Here is an 18799-nt window from a genome sequence, read left to right as displayed (position 1 = left end):
TTTGACACTACCAGCATCCACAGAAATATGATTTTATCTGTCTCTAAGAAATAAATAAAGGCAAATATCATACTCAGATCTACAAGAGCTTTTTAAATACAAGAGTATTAATTACCTGCTTCATTCAAGTTTCTAGAATTTTTATGTATGTCCAGTGACCAAATGAATTAAAGTGACATGAGAGTATCATCAGACAAAGCTGAGATGCAGCTGATGTTTTGCTTTTTTTGTTCTTTTAAATGATTGCTGCAGCTTGATCACATGGATAGTTCTATGAGACAGCAGTGTTTCAGCTGGGTTTGTTCACTAATTCCCAATGCGACCTAGGCAAATCAAGCTAGTCCTCCTCCAAGCAAGCATTTACTCTGCAGGGAATAGGAAGCTCAAATTTGGAATTATTTAGAACGGATAGGCAACCCGCAAAGACAAAATAATATACATCCAAAAAACGCTGAGCACTGTGCAAACTATGAAACAAGCTGACAAATCTAGTGCTTTGGTTCTACAATTAATTCTTGGTTGCAGATAATTGCTGTTTATCCTGGTGTAAACATGAGGAAAAGATTGCTGTGAAATGCTGCTGGAAATGATATTGGAGAGGAATGCTGTAAGGCATCATGAGAGCAAGGAGAGCAGCACTAGATTTGACCAACTGCAGGTGTAATGTTATCAGCCATAGCAGACGATTTCTGTATGTACACAGATGTGGAGAATGGTGATTAGCTAAAGCCTATGGCTCATTCTGTCTCTCTGATGGGCTGCCTTTTCAGAAAACATCACCTTCATAGTACGATTAGCACAGAGGGAACAGAGCAGATACTAAAGAAGAAATTGACTAATAACTACTTCTTACTATTAAGGAAAGTCTTATTTGGGAATGGAAGAACTTTTCTAGCGGCAGTAAGACAGACAGTACATCCCTTTCATCTGAGCTGTTCTTTTCCTTTGTTCACAGGGACATTACCATGCCTGAAACAAGACGTAGATTAGCATATCAAATGAATTCACTTCTTTGAAGCCTTGTTTGCTTTTACTGTAGGACAAGTCAAGATGAGCCCCAGCACCGCAGGGGCGTTTTGGCATCATGTCTGCTTTTGACACGGATTTTCCATTTTGTACAACAATCATAATCTATTGTAATGATTCCAGCGACAATTTTCTCCTATACTCACACATTTGGCCAAGCAATCGCAGCCAACGCAGACTGTGGGCTGGTAACAAGGGCTATTTGGAGACAGATGCTGCCTGGCTGGTTTATTATTCCTCTTTGGGTGTGGTAATAAAAACTTCAGTTATCTCTTTCCCTTGAAATGAAACAACAGATTCCATTCATAGGACATCACTGCATCCACCCAGTCGCACTGTGCATGGAACCATGCGTAGTACGAAGCAGAACTCCCCAAACAGATATTCTTAATTTGATTTATTTTTCCCTTCCCATGATACTCCCTGGAAACCTTTACTGAATTAGTCTTGCTTGCAATCATCTACAGCAAAACCCTCACCCATAGCAGTGTCCTGCTATCAGTGTCTCCTCTCAGCTGTCTCCAAACTACTAAGTTGCAACAGGAAGCTGAAAAGAGTGGCTCTGCTGCATTCCCACTTTAAGTACATTGGCCTTTCCAAGGCCACTCATTACTTTAAATGTTTTATTTTCAGTGGATTAATGAAGTGCTTTCCCCTGCATCAGATGGCTGTGTTGTGCCTTGGTTTTCCCACAAGCTTACTTCCATATTTATGCACCGAGTGGGCATACCAACCCTCTTGGAATTGAGCTTCACTGTAACAGGTAAAACAGGTAAAATAATTCCAAGCTTTATAAAATACACATATCTTTTAAGGAAGAAACCTGTAATTTTGACAGTTGGTAATTCAGACAAAGATAGCACTGTGATACCAGCTTTCCCAGGTGGCTTACAAAAGCTCACCCAACAGCTGAGGCAGCCAAGATGCATCTGCACTGTGCTGTCCCTGCCCCTCCCACAGGCAGTGCTGCGTCTTGCAAAGCCAGCATGAAGGGCTGCCTACTTCTCCATTGCCCCAGCTGCTATTGAGCAGGACCTGAAACTGCAGATGCAGGTGAGCTTGCACCAAGACCACCTGAAAGAGCTGAGACAGACACACTGGCTTTGTTTTGCTGAGTGCCCACAGCTGGAGCAGGGAAATCAAAGCAATTGGAGCAGGGAAATCAAAGCAATTGGAAGGACACCATCCCAAACCTACTGGAAATAAACTCACTAGAAGTTCTCACAGCTTGGCACTTTCAAGCACCTACCAAATGTTTTAGTAACAATACTATGGTACTTTCAATGGTTTTTATTGCTAAAAACCCAGTCACTAATAGGTTTCAACAGGATAAAGCACAGTAGTTAAGGAAAAATGTTACTGGAGAAGGGTAGGGAAGAAATGGACAGAAATGAATAAGCATTGGAAGATTTTTATATATAAATATGTTTTTACACTTGAAAAAAAAGCTGCTCCAAGCAAAGATGTAACAGGGTACATGAAATGCTATTTGAAAATGCTAGAGCTAAGATTCCTTTAGAAGCTGTGTGTGGTGTGATAGAATGATATTAATAGAAAGGCGATGCTTAATTTGGAGGCTCACATTCTGTTATTCTCCCTGTCTCCTCAGATTCATTCCTGCTTTGCACAGAAGTCTGCACAACAAGCAGTGTTCAAATAGGGAGGTGAGTTGAGCGAGCCAAGCCTCCATCACACAAGTCATGGGGAAGGGCTCAGAGAAACTGAGCAGATCTGTCCTGGGTGATCTGCTTCTGGATAAAGTCCCGTTCACCGGATGCATGCGTCACTTTCCACATGACATGTCTACAGCTAAGGTCACCTTACTGCCTTAACTGTATGAGGTTAATACAACATTCCAAAGAAGAGGGGAAAAAGCATATTGAAGTCTTCATGAGTGAAGAAGGCATTTGCTCATTTTCCTGAAGTTTCTACTGAGACAAAATGATCAGAAAATAGAATTTAACAGCATTTCTATTATTAAGTAGATTATATTTACAGGGCATTTAACAAAAGGAAATGGTGAGTGCTGAAGTTAGCAACCGTTCCTGGTTGTCAGGAGAATTCCAGATTTATTTTTAACTTAGGTAGAGCTGCCTTTATACAACAGTTATTACCAATTAAGGAGTTAAAGGAGTCTCCATTTTATTTTATTTTGTAATAATAAAAAGCAGTCCGACTTCTTGGGCAACTCTGGATATCTTTAAACTCTTAATCTGTAACAAGACAACGTTTTCCTTTAATAGGGGAAGGGATTTAGATATAATACAATGACTACATTTCTTCCTTTGCCTTCACTGGATTTTCTTTCCTTGCATTTAAGCCTCCTATTCCAATTTCTCAGACGTTCCTAAGGGCACACAAAGCACCATGTCTTCTAGGAGTTCACAGCAGTGACGGACACGTACCAATCCTTCTGTGGAACAAAGTCAGCACGGCTTTGGCATTTTGCTAAAGGGCATCTCAGCCCAACAAGCTGGCAGGCCTGTGCTGCCCAAGAGCCCTCCAGCACCCTTCCAGCTGCAGCTATGAACAGATTCCTCGTGTGCCCAGGCCTCCACCACACTCCCAACACCCTTTTCTGTGACTTAATCTTGGAAGACTATCAAAGGAAGCTCAGAAAGCTTCCAATTCATGTAGGCTCATAGCCAAATGCACAATTAAAATGTGACAGCCCCAGGGTCTGCCCATCCATCAGATGCATTTAAACACAGTAGAGACCAGACACTGAAAGAGAAAAGCCTGGCACACAGCAGGCTCTCAAGGGGCACAGCTAAATGGCAGACATCGCCAACAGCACATCTGCAGGAGTCCCAGCACACCACACACCGAGGTTCTTCAAAGTCCTGACACAAATCTCGGATTGTGGAAGGTAGAAATCCACACAAATGTGAAGAATGCAGAACGTGATCACTCTGAGTTGGGTCCTGGCTGAAAAATGCATTGGAAAAGACCAATGCTCCACCACTTACTGCAGAGGCAGAGAAAAGGCACACATGCAAGGAGCCATCTCCATTCCACAGTGCACATTATCAGTTACAGCAGTGGTGACAGGAGACACACAGCCCTTTGTATTTGCACAGGATTTTTGGCGATCAGCAGCACTAAAGACCCACAGTAGACTTCAGTGAAGTCAGGGCATGGAAAGGCAAGGGATTCCGAAAGATGGCTGTCCACTGCATAGGAAAGAAGAGCATCCCAGAGAGCTAAGAAAAGCCAGGAGTTTGAATAGAAGGTACGTGGGCAAAGCAGTTCGAACACTTTCGTGATCACTGTCAGACACGTGGTAGCATTAATTGCATTGAAATGAAGGGTACAACCACACTAAATAGTATTTGGGGTGTTTTAATTTATTGGCTTGAAATCACTACTTCCCTGAGTGTAGACAAGGCATTTTTATATTTTATTTATTTACTCAATGGCTTTCTTTTCATCATTTTTATGCTGAATATGGGAATGCTGCAATCTGTGCCTTTTGCTGGCTGTGCTTCAGGAGGATGTTGGGTTTGGGGGATAAAGAGGAGGAGAGAATTGTGTGCTCTCAGCTGCTCTGTGATTGCATAAACACTGCCAGCATCAGCCTCCTGGGAGAGCTGTGCTATAGGCACTATGACTCAGTCCTGCTCTGGATGAAGTCACTGTCAAGCGGAAGCAACTATTTGTTTCTAACAACATATATGGTGAACTCCAAATGCAAGTTCAAGACAACTTCAGTTACTTATCCCACAACTCTGCTATGACTTGGTTCAAGACAGATTGCAGAGGAGCTCATAGTTCAAATGAGAGCCAGAAGTAAAGCAAACCAGCTGACATCGCTGTCAGTGTGAACAAAAGAAATCCTTGTTCTCATGAACAAGAATCCAAAGATTTATTTTTCTTGCTCGCTGTTGGTGAGATTTGTCACTACTGTACAGCTATTGTTTCCAGGGATGTAAGATCACAATAAGTAAATAACGTATCAACAGCCTTTATCAAATCTTATTTCAAATAATGGATTTAAAAATAGCATTCCCTTTACCTAAGTAGTAGCACATGACCACTGAGACAGGTGTCTGTCGTTTATGCTGTGCTTTACTTAAAGGAGGCAGCCCTGCTCCTTGCATCCCAACAGCCGCATTGTCTGACACATTGAAGCCATCCCACATCATCTATAGGCAGAGTCCACGCTGTCAACACCAGAGGTGAGGAACAAAGACTATCAAAGCACTTTTTTTTAAATAATTCTTTTTGACAAAGTACCTAGAAGACAATCCTGACATAGATCACTTAAAGCACATACGCCACCGTTGGAACTGCATCTAAATCAGGACTGGCAATTCATTTAACGGCTTCAAACACTACAAATTTGTGTTGGATAACAGAATAACAAAGAGGATGAGCCCAGAACTGCAGGAGCCCCGCAGAGCTTGATGCTTGATATTAGAGGGGCTTAAGCAGCTTCTGAGACTCAGTTACTTTCTGACATTCTGGTATAGCAGCAATAAGCTGCGCCTGCCACGGAAAGTTATGAAAGTGTTTTCTCTTATAATCATCACTGAAACATCCTAGTGGGACTGAATCATGCACCAAAATATAGACCTGCTCTTGCCTGGAGATGGGCTTAAGCACATGATTCAGTCTATCCTGAATCACAATGCTGGCACTGCCTGCCCCAACTGGAGACCATCAGAAACAATTCCAGCTTCAAACAACCTGCCATCCCTCCTGACCTGAGTCCATTGGGGTGGCTGCAATCAAAGGCTTGCTGGAAACACCCGACTGCTCTATAAGGGACTCCTGCCTCCTTTGGGGTGAGCAAATTGTAAAAAAGAAAAAAGGAAATGAAGAGGTCATTTTTAAAAATGATTTTTTTTTTTTTTTTTTTTTTTTAAATATGTCCTCATCTTTAAAGAGTATTGCAAGAAGCGAGAGGAGAATCCTGAGAAAAAACTCCCCCTCCCAAAGTACAGGTTGCAATCATCTTCACTGGCAGACAATTCTTCTCACCTTATGCTTTCTCTTTGATGCAATGCTAGCAGCAACAATTTCCCACACGGGCCATTACACACCAGCTGGCAGAAGCACAGCACGATGCATCTCCCAGCTACAGAAATCTTCACTTCCACACGTTAAATCTGAAGTCACGTGGTTTTATAATAATTCTCCAAGTAAGCACGAGACATCCATCCTCAAAATCACACAGCAACCCTACAGTGATTTGTTCATCTTACACTTAATCTACTATAGAAATTCATCTCCACACTTCTAGTATTTGTATTCAAAGGATACCAAAGCCCAGCATGTGAGGGGCTATAGCACTGACCAACACACAGTCACTGCTAAAGACAAAGAGCTGAAATTTGATTTCCTTAAATTAACGGATTACCAATCATTTCCATACTGGTTCTACCTCAATGTCCCAGCTTGCTCTACGCAATCTGCTGTCCCTTGGATAAAGCAGTCTGTTTGCTCAGGTATGTGAGCTTGGAGGCAGTGGCACAGTTAGCTGGGCTGAATTTTGGTTTGTGAATATGCCATGCCCTGGCTAGGGAAGCCACAGCCAAAGTTAAGAAGTAGGCTAAAAGCACAGTTTGTTTTGTCCTATCTCTCACTTTCCCCATGCTCAGAAAATATACCTGACTGAATTCATTCTTACAAGGGACTGAAAACTGCACAGAAGCCCTGGGATGGGTGTCTGCCCTCAAATGGGTTTCTTGTCAGGAATGTCACACGCACAGCTTGGAACAGAGTTTTGGAATTGCATTTCTGCTTTGAGTACCTGGCTGCATTAAGAAACTGGCACCTCAGTAGGCAAAAATTGTTCTGTTTCTACCCTGTCCCGTCCTCCAGAATTGCTGCACTCTTGCCACGTCCCAGCAGGCACTGCAAGCACAGGGAGGGACACTCTTGTCCTGTACCTTTCTGTGCTCCCAGATCTGGGCAGCAGGGACAGCCCTCCTCTCCACAGCCTTGCTCTCAGGGAGCTGAGGAAGACCTTCCCAGCCAGGTGCATGGAGAGCAGACCCTGTACTGGCATCCACTCAGCTGTCTGATTCAGGCAACAGGCTTGATCCCATAAGACATCCCTGAGTAACAAAATCCAAAACCACAACTCAACTTCTGAAATACAGTAGCATACCACGGAGCTTCTGAACTGACAAGAAGCATTTACCTTAGTTCTCACCATTGAGTACAACTGAAAATAGAAGCCATGCTCTCCTCAGACAGGCCACAAAAGCGAACAGAAGAGCAGTCCCACTGCTTGCCATGCTGGCTGGCTGTGCCCCGCTGGGCTGGGTGAGTGCATGAGGAGTGACAGGCACAGCTCACAGGGCAGAGGCATCCCGCAGCAGCAGCAATGCGCCTTGAGAGGGCTCTTGCACAGCCTCCCCACGCCTGCCCTGAAGTCACCTGCTGTCATACCACCACTTGCACATTGCGAAGGCCTTGGTGCTCAGTACTGCTTCCTTGGCACCCAGGCACTTCCCTGACCTGGCACTGCACCTCTGCACGTGAAGCTGTGGCCAATTCCAGGTGACGCTGGTGGCAGAAGGAACGTCATGCAGAGATGTCTGAACTCTCTGGCACTTGCTTTCCCCTTCATCCAGGTGAAACAGAGGGCAGGCAAGAACCCTACGTAATACTAACCATTCAACAAGTAAGCCTCACACGAAGGAACTGTCCATTGAGTCCTATTTTGGTTATCTTATTTCATACATAAAAAAGGAAAATGTATATACATGTACACAAAAACCATTTTGGCTCTTCTCCAAGAGTCTTTTAGACAGCTTACAACTGCTGGCAGAAACTAATTCAAAGTAAGTCTAAAGAAAGTGCTTTTTTTCTTTACTTCTTTTTTTCTTTTTTTTGTAAGTGGTCTTTCTTGCATTTTGTTTCTTTATTCATTCTGTACCACTTGCTTTCCTCACTCATTTGTCATTCTGCCTTAATCAAGAAGTTATTTTGTTTAAAATGTGAGAAAGTTGAAACTTCAATTCCCCTTTCCTGACAAGAACACATGACAAGAATAAAGTACTTCTATCTGATATTTACATGCTTAGGCTCTTTTTACTTCTGTTCATACAAACGCACTCCAGGAGGAGAGTTCAGATGCGTGCAAGGTTTGATAATAAACAAATTACTGTCTGGAAGGATGCAAATGGAAAGTCCTTAGGTACTGCAGAGGTTTCCATTAGGAGATGCAGAATAACCCTAGGGTAAATCATTTGCAACAAAGATGGGAGGTCGCCAGGAATCCAAGACATAAAGCTTAAGTTTAGTTGTATTTGCTTGCACCAAAACCGTCTGCCTATGTTTCTTATTTTACATGGATTCTCAGCGAGGAAAATACACAGTGGGCTGGGAATAGGTTGGAACTTTTTTTGGCCTAAAAATGAAACTTGTGAAAAGCTGTAATAGAATAAAGCTATCCTTTGAAACTTCAGCAGCCAATGGTCACAGATGAAGGTCCTATATTACTCAATGCCAGAAAGTGGGGGCACCCCTTAAACCTTGAAAAAGGTTGGAATGGTTCCCTTTTCCAGCCTCCAGTCACTGCATGAAAAATTCAACTGCAATTAGCATTTAGTACAAAGCACTTTCTGTAGGCTGACAATAGATAGTCAGACCACAAAGTGTACATAACAAGAACAGAATCCTGTTTTAAATTGCATGGGTTTTGTTAACAATGAAAATCTCTCCACTTTTCCCCCCAGAAAATTCAGAGACATACAATTGCCATTGGTAGTGTAAATCAAGAGTAAGAAAACAGAAGTTTAGATTAAAAAACAGTGATCTAAGTTCAGGGACACGTTAAATGGAATTGCTTATTTTGCTGTTCCATTAAATAGGCAAGCTGAAAGCATCTGACATCCAGTGCTATTCTTTACGATCCCTATTCACCATCAATCATTTAGGCTGTACATCAGGCCCGCCTCAGTGAAGCGCCCATTGCTCTGAATGACTGTGATGTGCACTTTACACCAAGAGGGAAATGAAAGATGAACTATTATATTACTAAATATCTCTGGAAAAAAAAAAAAAAAAAAGGATCTTTGCATTATGTAAATTTCCATGACATTTCAATTCATCTCGGTGCTATTTGCGGTTGTCTGTAAAGTACACAACACAAGCTACTGTGCCTAAGGATTAAGTATCAAAGAGTAAAGTACCAATCGAGTCTTAACTGAGGTGATTCGACTCAAAGTAAATGGTGAAACCAAACAGCATCCTCACCTTTCACATCTGCAAGCAGAGACAAAAGTGGCTGATAATGAAAGCAATAAAAAGGCAGCTTTACAACCTTTGTCACAAGTTCTGATTAATTCCCTACCACTCCCTTTTCCCGAGTACATCTGCCTTTCGGCAGCAGAGCAGCACAGTAAGTAAAAGCTCCGAGGGCATCGTGTGCGGCTACACAGTCCTGAAAGGAATGTCTGAGTTAACGTTTTCTTACCTTTTATAGAAGCCGTGGAGAGGCTGGAGACACAGGAACTGCCAGTAATCCAAGCAGAAGGCCTTTAACTTCAGCATTTTCAAAGAACTGTACTGCAGCAAGCGGATCCTGCAGCTAGATTTTAACACCACGAGTCTTCTTTTTGTTTTGATGTGAATGACTTCAACCCAACGCAATGCACCGCTCCCCTTATTGCTGCTCACAAGCGTTTCTAAGTGCTGGCGGTGCGGCAGCCGGCGCACATGGCACAGCACCTGCACGGCACAGCACCCACTTCGATACAAAGAGGCAGCGCACAAAGGCTACGGCTCGCAGACGCTCTTTGATCCCCACTGCAGTTTATCTTCCCCAAAGTGTCCGATGCCACCGGCTAGCTGCTGTTACACACAAATCCCGCTTCTCCTTTTGGCTATTTTAGGCCACTCGGATGGCCCTCCGGACAAATAACGCGTCTGCGTTCCAGCTAAGGCTGCAAAAGGATCTTTGCAAAGCATCCTGAGAGCTTGCAGAACTTATGAGAAGACAAGCAATTATCTCAATCAACCTCACAACTGCCTGTAATCACAGCAGCGCTATGATCCCATCACACGGGAACGGCAGTCCCCCCGCTCCTTTTTTTGTTGTTGTTGTTGTTGGTCAAATAAAGCAGCACACAACTCCGCACATCAGCTCCTCCCGTGTAAACCACACCAGCCCCGTTGTCTGCCAGCACCTATGAGAACTGTGGGCTCCTTATGACGGGGAAAAAAAGACCAAAACCAGCCCCCAAACCCGAAGCGCCGACCCTCCCCCCTTGGAGACCCCCCCCCCCATCTCCCCCTCCGCACCGCGCTGCTCTCAGCGCGCAGCAGCGCCCGGCGCAGCAGCCCGGGGGGCGCGTTGCCGGGCAGCGGCAGCGCAGCGCGCCCCCAGCAGCGGGCAGCCTCGGCCCAGCGGGCACTTGGCTTGCATTTAGAATCTCCGGCCAGACGTGCTAAAAGCACTGAGCTTTTGTTCTGAAGAGACGGCTGTCCAAACTGCTGTTCTGTCTTCAGTAGAATACCCAGCCGATTCTCCCACCTTTCCGTTCCCTTAGAGCCCACAGCAGGTTCTCTCCTCGCGGGGTGCCCGGGCAGGAGCTCACGCAGGGCTTACGGACGGGAATGGCTTCAGAAGCAAAGCAAAGCACACGAGCCCTGCTGGACACTGACCAGGTCATATGCCCGTCGCTCTGCCAGAATCACCTTTCCTGAAAGTACAGTTTGGGTGAGGTTTGAAAGTCATCAATAGGAGCCACTGGGGGTACTGCTCACTATCAGTAGAGGGAAGGAATTCTACACAAATAACAACAGAACCAAGGGCAAAACCCAAGGAAACATATGAAACAGAACTAAACATCTCTTCTGTTGTGCTTTCTTCGTTTTTACCATCTTTATGCTGTTTAAAAAGAAGACAACCGAAATGCTGAGGCTTAACCAGAGTCCCACCAAGAGTGCAGGCACATCTGAGCCCCGCAGGCCCACGCAGGGCAGTAATTCGGGGCCCTTTGGGTCTGCCTTTACTCACTGTCACCATTTAGTACCACAGGCACCTTGCAGTACCCTGAAACACAGTTGTGGAAGGGTAGTTGAAATGAAACTGTAAGTTAGCTGCTTCTTTACTTTAAAGAAGCCACTGATCCCTACTCAGATATGTTACGCTTAGGCAACAACCTTCAAACATTTGCATGTCACAACTTCTTGTACTTCCCTTGAAACAGACTGTACAGGATGGGTGGTGGGAATGAATTGATCACAAAGAAACACCTAGCAGGAAAAGAAAGAAGCGCATTTCATTTGCATCTTTAAAAAAAAAAATCTTAAAAAACATTCCCTTAAAAACAACCCCCAGCCCTTGCTTGGCTTGCTGGGATTTCTTTCACACCAGCAGAACACTGTTGAAGTGATTCCCAAGAAAACAACTGCTTGCATTTAATAAGCCAGCCCGCTAACAATATAACACACACCATGAGATTTCCAGCCTGCTTTTCTTCCTGCTCTCTCATTCTCCTGGGCTTCAGTAGCTTGGCGGTTTTCCAGAAAGTGATAGCATCAAGCTAAATGTTACATTTTCATATCAAAATCTTCCAACCCAGTGTTCCATCCCTAATATAGGCCTATGCTTTAAAGGGACAGTTTTATTTGAAGGGGAGCTGAGCAAAAGCCCTTTGGGATCCTGTGCCTGCTGGCACCTCCTCAGTGTCCCTGCTGCTGAGCTCTGACTTTGGCTGAGATGGCACTTTCCCATTTTGGTGGTGTTTGATGGCAGTTACTGCTTGTAACGCACCAAGAAAATAACATGGAAACCTTATCCTCTTTTAGAACAAATGGATGGCCAGAAAATGCTTACCTTTGAGGTTTTCCCTATCTGAACATTCTTCTGTCTGAACTTCTTGAGATTCCTCAAGAAACACCCCGAAGCAGCAAGGAAGGACTTGCTCCATAACCAAAACCAGCTACTCTCAGGATCAAGAAAGAAGGGGAGAGCCATACAGAGACAGTTAACCTGATGAGACATCATCTGAAGTTTTAATGCCCGAATGATACTTCTGATAAAACACATCCTTTAACTATTCACATTGCAAAGCAATTTCTTTCTGTCCATCATACACTTTACTGGGAGAAAAAAAAAGGAATTTGTCACCTTAATTGCTTGCTTCTAAACACTGGACTTCTAGTGAGATAAAGCCATGTACCCATGAATTTTCTGACAGCAACCAGAACTGATTATACTGCTCTGCATGCAGACAAAATGCTAATTAGGGCTTTTGCAAATGAAAAGCACCATGTTCTCAACACAGTCTTCATTTTCACTTGTCTTCCATAGGAAACCAACAAAGAAAATTGAGCTTCATCTCACGCTTATGCCAGTATAAAACTAGTTCTTTCAGAAAGACGTTTACTGCTACCCTTGACTCAGAATTCCCAGGCCTAATAGGGCAGTAATTTCTGGCTGAGCTGCAGCGGTACCACAAGTGAGCAGCATGCTGGAAATGTTTGTAGTCATTTAGAGTTTAGCTAAGGAGAGGCAGCTCTGGCAGCACTGTACTGAAGACTCTGACAACTCTTTCAAAATGAGCCACTAAAATAAAAAAGGCAAGATAAAACATACAGTGTAAAGTCCCAGTTTTAGGGATGGCTGCCTCAGCAACCTGGGAGGCTGAAGTAAAGCTGTCCTCTGATGAGGGAGCATGTTGTATAAGACAAACCCACTATAAAGTCAGTGCAGGAAAATCAACTTCTCTAGCTACGTGATCTTTAATTCTTGATAAAATACGTACACTCAACTGTTATATATCTTTAGTTACTTACACCGTTTATCATGATATGACAGGAAGAATCCTGAAAATGTTTTACTTGTGCGGAAGTCTACCTGTGTTTCCGTCTACTTACAGAGTACAGAAACAGGAAGCCTGCAGCAAGAGAGCTGTTTTCCATAAGTCCTTCCTGACTCCAGGACAGGGTATGTCTGTAGGCACAGACAAGAACTTCAAGCTAATGATTCATAGGTTGTGGAGCTCTAGCATGTCATGAGAATAAGATCACGAGGTTCCCATAGTAATTCCATGACATTCATCGTGCACACCACATTGAGGAGCAAGGATTGTACGAAGTATAGTTAACATCAGATTTTGTGCAAATGAATAGGCCCTGAGGTAGCTTCTTGAAGGCCTCACTTTATAGAATATAGTGGCCTGTACAGCCCCTGTATGCTGCAGCCCTTTCTTAATAGTGGAAAACAAATACTGTTCACGTGAAAGTGAATGGGAAGGTTTCCTAGGTTGCTCCTAAAAAAAAAAAAAAAAAAAAAAAAAAAGAATAAGGGATGTTTTCATGTTAGAGGCTCTGCAAAACCAGACCTCTCTTTTAGGATCTTTGATGCATATCTGGGTGCCACATCAGCAAGAATCCCTTCGTGACTGGGGAAAATGGAAAGAGAAACATGAGCAGAGCTCTTGGGCTCTGCTGCACCATTGTAACACCCAGATGCGATGGGGATGTGTAAAGAATCAGGGAAGAAACAAAGGTTCTCCCTGCCTTCTCTTTACTCAAGAGCAAGCTCGGCTGCCTACATGTGCTCTGACAAGTTATTTTGCTTCACAGAGATCTTTGATTTATTCAGCTTCCCCACAAATTATTACTAATTGCCACTCGACATTATTCTTCATTCTTGGTTACTAAAGCTTTTGAAATTGGCAAAGTTTCACAAGAATAGTAAGATATTTGCTGTTCTGTTTCTGAATGTCTGCTCTCTAAACAGATCAACACTGGTTGATCATTCTGTTACAGAAGATGATAAACAGGCCACAGAAATGTGAACATCTGAAGTAGGTGTGATAATACGACAGAAGACTCTCCTTGGTTCAGGAATCAAAATCTTTTTAGACGCTAGCTGAAAGCTGATAGAGGACCACTCAAAATATCCGGAAAGTATACTGTGCGCAGTCTGAAAATGTTTGTGCAAAACATGGTATGCATATATAGCATGTCATTGTGTACAGGTTTTTCTCTTCTCAATGGACATAAGCCCTTTTCCACATTAGCCTTTCTTCTTTACAACACTGGACTCCTTTCTCATCTCCCAGCTGTATAACTTCCCAGCTGACAGGCAGAATACAAGTGCAGTCTACACAGATCCAGGGGAAATAAGTAATCTGTTGGGTGGGGAATCTATGCACAGCTGAAATGAAACAAAATAAGATATCCAGGTCACAATGTTCCAGAGAAGCCAAGAAGAGTGGTTTTAATTGGGCAAAACTTACCTTGCTGATGAAGGTGATGAGCATTATGCAAGAAAAGTAGCTTAGAAATTTTTTTTTGCTCGATAGGATGCTAGATGGATTCATATTAACTGATACCTTCTGTTCCACGGGTCATTCAAAGGAAAATTATTAAAAATCATTCTCTTTAATGTTGCCTAATCACAGCTTCAGAACAGGCTTATTCTTACTTGACCTACTGAAGTCAGTTAGAGTTTACACACTGTTTCTTCAATTATTTTACCCTAGGAAAGAAATCATTGTTTCTGTTGATGACATCTGGAAGATTCTTTAATGTCTCCTCTATGACTGCTTTATTTGAAAGTTTCTAAGTGTCATAACATTTTTTCACTCATAGTTAAAAAGCAACATTTTCACTCCTTCATTTGGTAACTACAAGATATTTCTTTCCTGTTCTCAAAATTCAAAAGGACTTTTCAGATGCAAATACATCTACTGCTAAATTATTTTTTATGAGGACAGTTCTGTAAAACAACATGCATTCTCAAAATCATTTATTTGCATTAGCATAAGAACACAGAAGTTTTATGGAAGTGCATGGGATAAAGAGGGAAGTCTCGAAACCTCGACTAACTTGCACTTTTTCTTTTTTTCTTTTTTTTTAGAAGGTAGAATATAGGCTAGGATAATAAACTTTTGTTTGAAATATAAAGAAGTGCAATCAAGGATTCCATACCAGTTTGCATCACTCTGCTGCAGGCTTAAGAAAAGAATGCAACCCACTGAATGCATACTAATGAGACCAAGGCCATCAAAATTAGCAGTGTGAGTGAAACTTTATGATTTATGGGGCCACGCAGCAAGGGCAGAGGCCACATTTGGTGAATAGTAAGTACTGCAGTCTCTTTTTTAGGAAAATAAGAGAGAAAAAGAAAATATTCACAGGTTTGTACAGTGCTTAGCAACTTAAAACCATTAAATCACTACATTTCCTAGGTAAGCAGGTATTTGCACTCAAACTAAAGCTATACACTTTCCCACCGAGTTTAACCTCTTCTCCTCAATTCTTCCTCATCTCCACTTACATCCTCCCACAGAAAAAAAAATCATTATAAAGAAAAGCATTGTAATAAAACCTGCTGTTCTCACAAAGGTTTGCCTAGCCTGGAATAAAGATGGCAGCAATGCTTTTCTCTGGGATAAGGTTCCCAGAGCCAGATAAGTCAAACCAGCTACAAGGTTCTTGCTCAGGTAAGATTTCAGAAAGGCTGAGGGGAGTGGAAAGCTGCTTCCTGCATTGTCCTGCCACACAAAGAAACAGCATGCTGTCAAACCGGGTGCTGGCAACAACATTGCAGTCAAATCTGTATGTTGTCCACTGTGACTATGCTGAGCTGAAGACAAAGGTAATATTACTCACAGGAGCTCGTGGGCATTTTTTAGGAAGTGGCAGTAAGGCACGCGCTTCACTTTCAGGATATTGTACACTAGGAGATGAATGAGAGAGAGAGAGGGCCCATATATTTGCATAAGGGTAAGCAAAGCAGTTCCCAGTAATGCTGTGTCCAGGCAAACTTAAAACTATACAATATGGAAAAGTTTGCATCCTCAAAAGCAAACACCTTGGAAAGGAAAACATCTACCCAACAACTGTCAGTTTGGGAGAAAAGGACTTTGCCCCTAATTAATCAAAGGAAGCTTACGAGTGATGCACACTTTAATGTGCAGCTATGACAGTAAAACATCCAAAGTGCCCATCTGATATGCAGTATTAAAAATACTAGCATTTTTTTCTTAACTGAGTGACCAAATTTCAGTCACTGTGATGGATTCATGTGGCTCTAATTTCTTAACTCTCACTTGTGATTGTATGAAAACACAAAACAATTTAAAAAACAAGTAACATTTAAACAAAATAAGTGCTGTTATTGAACTGCTAGGATGATCTGTTTAGCACAACTTAGGTTTATAAAAGTCTGAGAGAGATTGTTTTGCCACGTGCATGCACAAGCACGCCCTCTCTGTCCTTCAAGGTCCTCTGAGAGCAAAACCACTGTGCTGAATTTAAGTTGGAAACCGTGAAAGAAAGAGTTATCCCAAACTTAACAACAAAAACCTGAATGCTTGGTCAATATGCCTTCACTAATTACACATTGTAAGATAAAGTTATGTGATGTAAAGCTGATACAGATTGGAGTTCACTGCTATTATTCCAAACCTAAAATGAACAGTTGCACTACTACAGTACCTGAGCGGATCAGTGGAGATGCTGCTTCCTGTTTCCAGTGAGGTCCTGAGATGATAGCAAAAGAATAAAATTATAAAATATTAAGGCAATTTTAAAAAATTGTCTTCATTTTTTATAGACTTTATACAGTACCTAGCATGACATTAAATATAGTTTGCAAAAAAACAAGAACCAAACAAGCATACAAAAAACCCAGCAGCTATTTCCTATTCATTAGTGAAAGGGGAATTAAAGAAGCATCTTTAGGCAAAAAGTGATCAAATATGACTGACAACACTTGGCTACATGAATACCTGACCAAGCTGTACTGCATGCATTATTACAGTAAACATTTCCAGAGCCTCTCTTCTGTTTTCAGTCTTGCACTGTGTGCACTGGCAGTCAAATCTCAGCTCAATCCACCTGTGACAGTACAGCAGAACCTTGCAATAAGCCAACATAAGTAGTACAGCCTTCCTTACAAAACATCAAGAAGCTTTACACTGTTGAAATTTTCAGGCCATGCAAACATCTTTGGAGCTGTGAGCTCATTCCCCAGCAGACACACCTGCATGTTGTTTGCTGGGACCCAGCCCAGAGCACACGCTGCACTTCAGCACACTGTGAAGCTGATTGTTGATTTAGGTATGTAATTTCAAGATCCAAAAAGTGTCCTCGCCCCACTTCCTACTGGCTAAGAGGAACCTCAGAATAGGACAGCACACAACCAAATCACAGTCACAGAACAGCACTGCAGCTCACAGCACGTGCTCACAGCCGCACTGCTTTCATCCTCAGTACGTCTGCTACGCAAAAATAACAGTGGCACACAACAGGGAGCTGGGTGACGCTCTCCTGTGAGACTCTTATGCGATTTTATTCTCTGGTAGCTTCTCTCACACCAGGAAACAGATTTCTTGCATGCATTTACATGCATTTAACAGAACGATCAGCCTTCAAATCCTTGGGCTTCTTCTCTCTCCAGAAAGGCAACTACAGTTGCTGCAACAATTCCCAAACAATTATTGCAGCAGGAAGTTTTAAGATACAAAGTACAGAAGTGACTGCAACTGCGCTGCTGTTTAAATAGCAACACTTTAACACGAAGCACAGCATTAGTGATTAAACTTGCACTCATTGTACATCACTTTAGGTTTATTATAAACATCCATATGACAAAATCAAATTTTTAGAGTAAAAACAAAACAGAATTTCCACAGGCTATAAGGAGATGTTAGCTGAAGGCTCTCAATGAACTTTCCACCATCATGTTAGGTACCATTTTAAATAGCCATTTGTACTTATCCATTTCCATCCCTTACCCAAGCTGCCATTGGTCAGCTTCTCCTCTGGCAGTCATGAACGTGTACGGTTACAGACGCTCACACAATTAGCTTTAGAATTGCCTTCATTATATTTACCGAGGTTATTTGTAAATCAATTGCAAACCTTCAGTTTTAATACTAAGGTTACGGGTATGCTTACACACAGCAAGAGGGCTGTGCGAGAGGAGGTGGCCATGGGCACAGCCTGCACAAGAATCAGCTGCACAGGAATGGAAACGAACCACGCTGCCCAAATAACTGCAGTGCAGGCAGAGATTTAAAACAGACGTGAGGAGCTTTTCCCACCCTGTAATTTGTTTGCTCTCAGAGTTCAGGATCTGTGAATACCGATGCACTTTGATGGGTTGGTTTACACGTGCTGGCTATTTGTTCTTTTAACAGTTGGGAAGGGTGAACCTAATTTCTTTATAATTAAGTTTACTGCTTAACAATCTGCTGTCCAAGTGCCAACCTGCTCACCAGATGGACTTTTTGCCTCACTGTTAGCAAAGATTCAGAAACGTTCTCTGAACAGTTCTAGCCCTTATTGCTATAAGTAAATCCTGACGAGACTCTGTGCGTGGTGACAATGCATCATGCATAACAAAGAGATGGTAATGACACAAGGCCCGGCTGATTAGCCTCCACTAATGCAGCTTTGATTGTGCCAAGTGACACTGAGCACGTCGTGACCTCGGGGACTCCTCGCACAATCACAAGGAGCAGGATTACAGCTTCATTAGGAATACCTTGTTTTCCATCAGAAGGCCCCCTGCGGTAAGGCTCCCCAGCAAATGTCAGGAGATGCAGATCTTTCTGAACACAAGGAAGAGAGCTCAGTTTCCACAGCAAAAACGCCCATCTTGAGGCCACCCCCAAATGTGGCTAAAAGGATCTGAATTTACTGAGAGTTTTCCAGAAATTTTCCTGTTGCCAACAGTGTCGTGCTGTGCTGTTAGCAACAGTGTTTGTGCACCTGGTAGCTGCAGTTAAGAACACATAATGCTACAGATCTAATTGATTTGGCAGCTAGCAGCCATAATAGCTGCTGA

The 18799-nt window shown here is 42.7% G+C and overlaps 1 protein-coding gene and 1 long non-coding RNA gene across 11 annotated transcripts in view; one reads left to right on the top strand and one right to left on the bottom strand.

Moving 5' to 3' along the window:
- IQSEC1 (IQ motif and Sec7 domain ArfGEF 1) overlaps positions 1–18799 on the bottom strand; it is a 353788-nt gene that overhangs the window by 130105 nt on the left and 204884 nt on the right. For 7 of the 10 annotated variants that reach the window (XM_042880458.1, XM_042880464.1, XM_042880463.1 and 4 more), the window contains one exon: positions 16444–16488. The exons of 2 other annotated variants lie outside the window; for them this stretch is intronic. In XM_042880458.1, the coding sequence (XP_042736392.1) occupies positions 16444–16488 (45 nt within the window). Of the gene's footprint in view, positions 1–9457; positions 10205–16443; positions 16489–18799 lie in introns of those variants that run through there. One more of the 10 variants, XM_042880459.1, reaches the window with a different exon arrangement.
- LOC122185016 lies at positions 3796–10120 on the top strand. The gene is made up of 2 exons (XR_006180698.1): positions 3796–4258; positions 9467–10120. It is a non-coding gene; the product is annotated as an uncharacterized LOC122185016 (long non-coding RNA).

The sequence above is a fragment of the Lagopus leucura genome, unplaced genomic scaffold (assembly GCF_019238085.1).
Source record: "Lagopus leucura isolate 7727_CA_CO unplaced genomic scaffold, USGS_WTPT01 Super-Scaffold_100026, whole genome shotgun sequence".
Lineage (NCBI taxonomy): Eukaryota > Metazoa > Chordata > Aves > Galliformes > Phasianidae > Lagopus > Lagopus leucura.
This window is presented reverse-complemented; position numbering and strand designations above follow the sequence as displayed.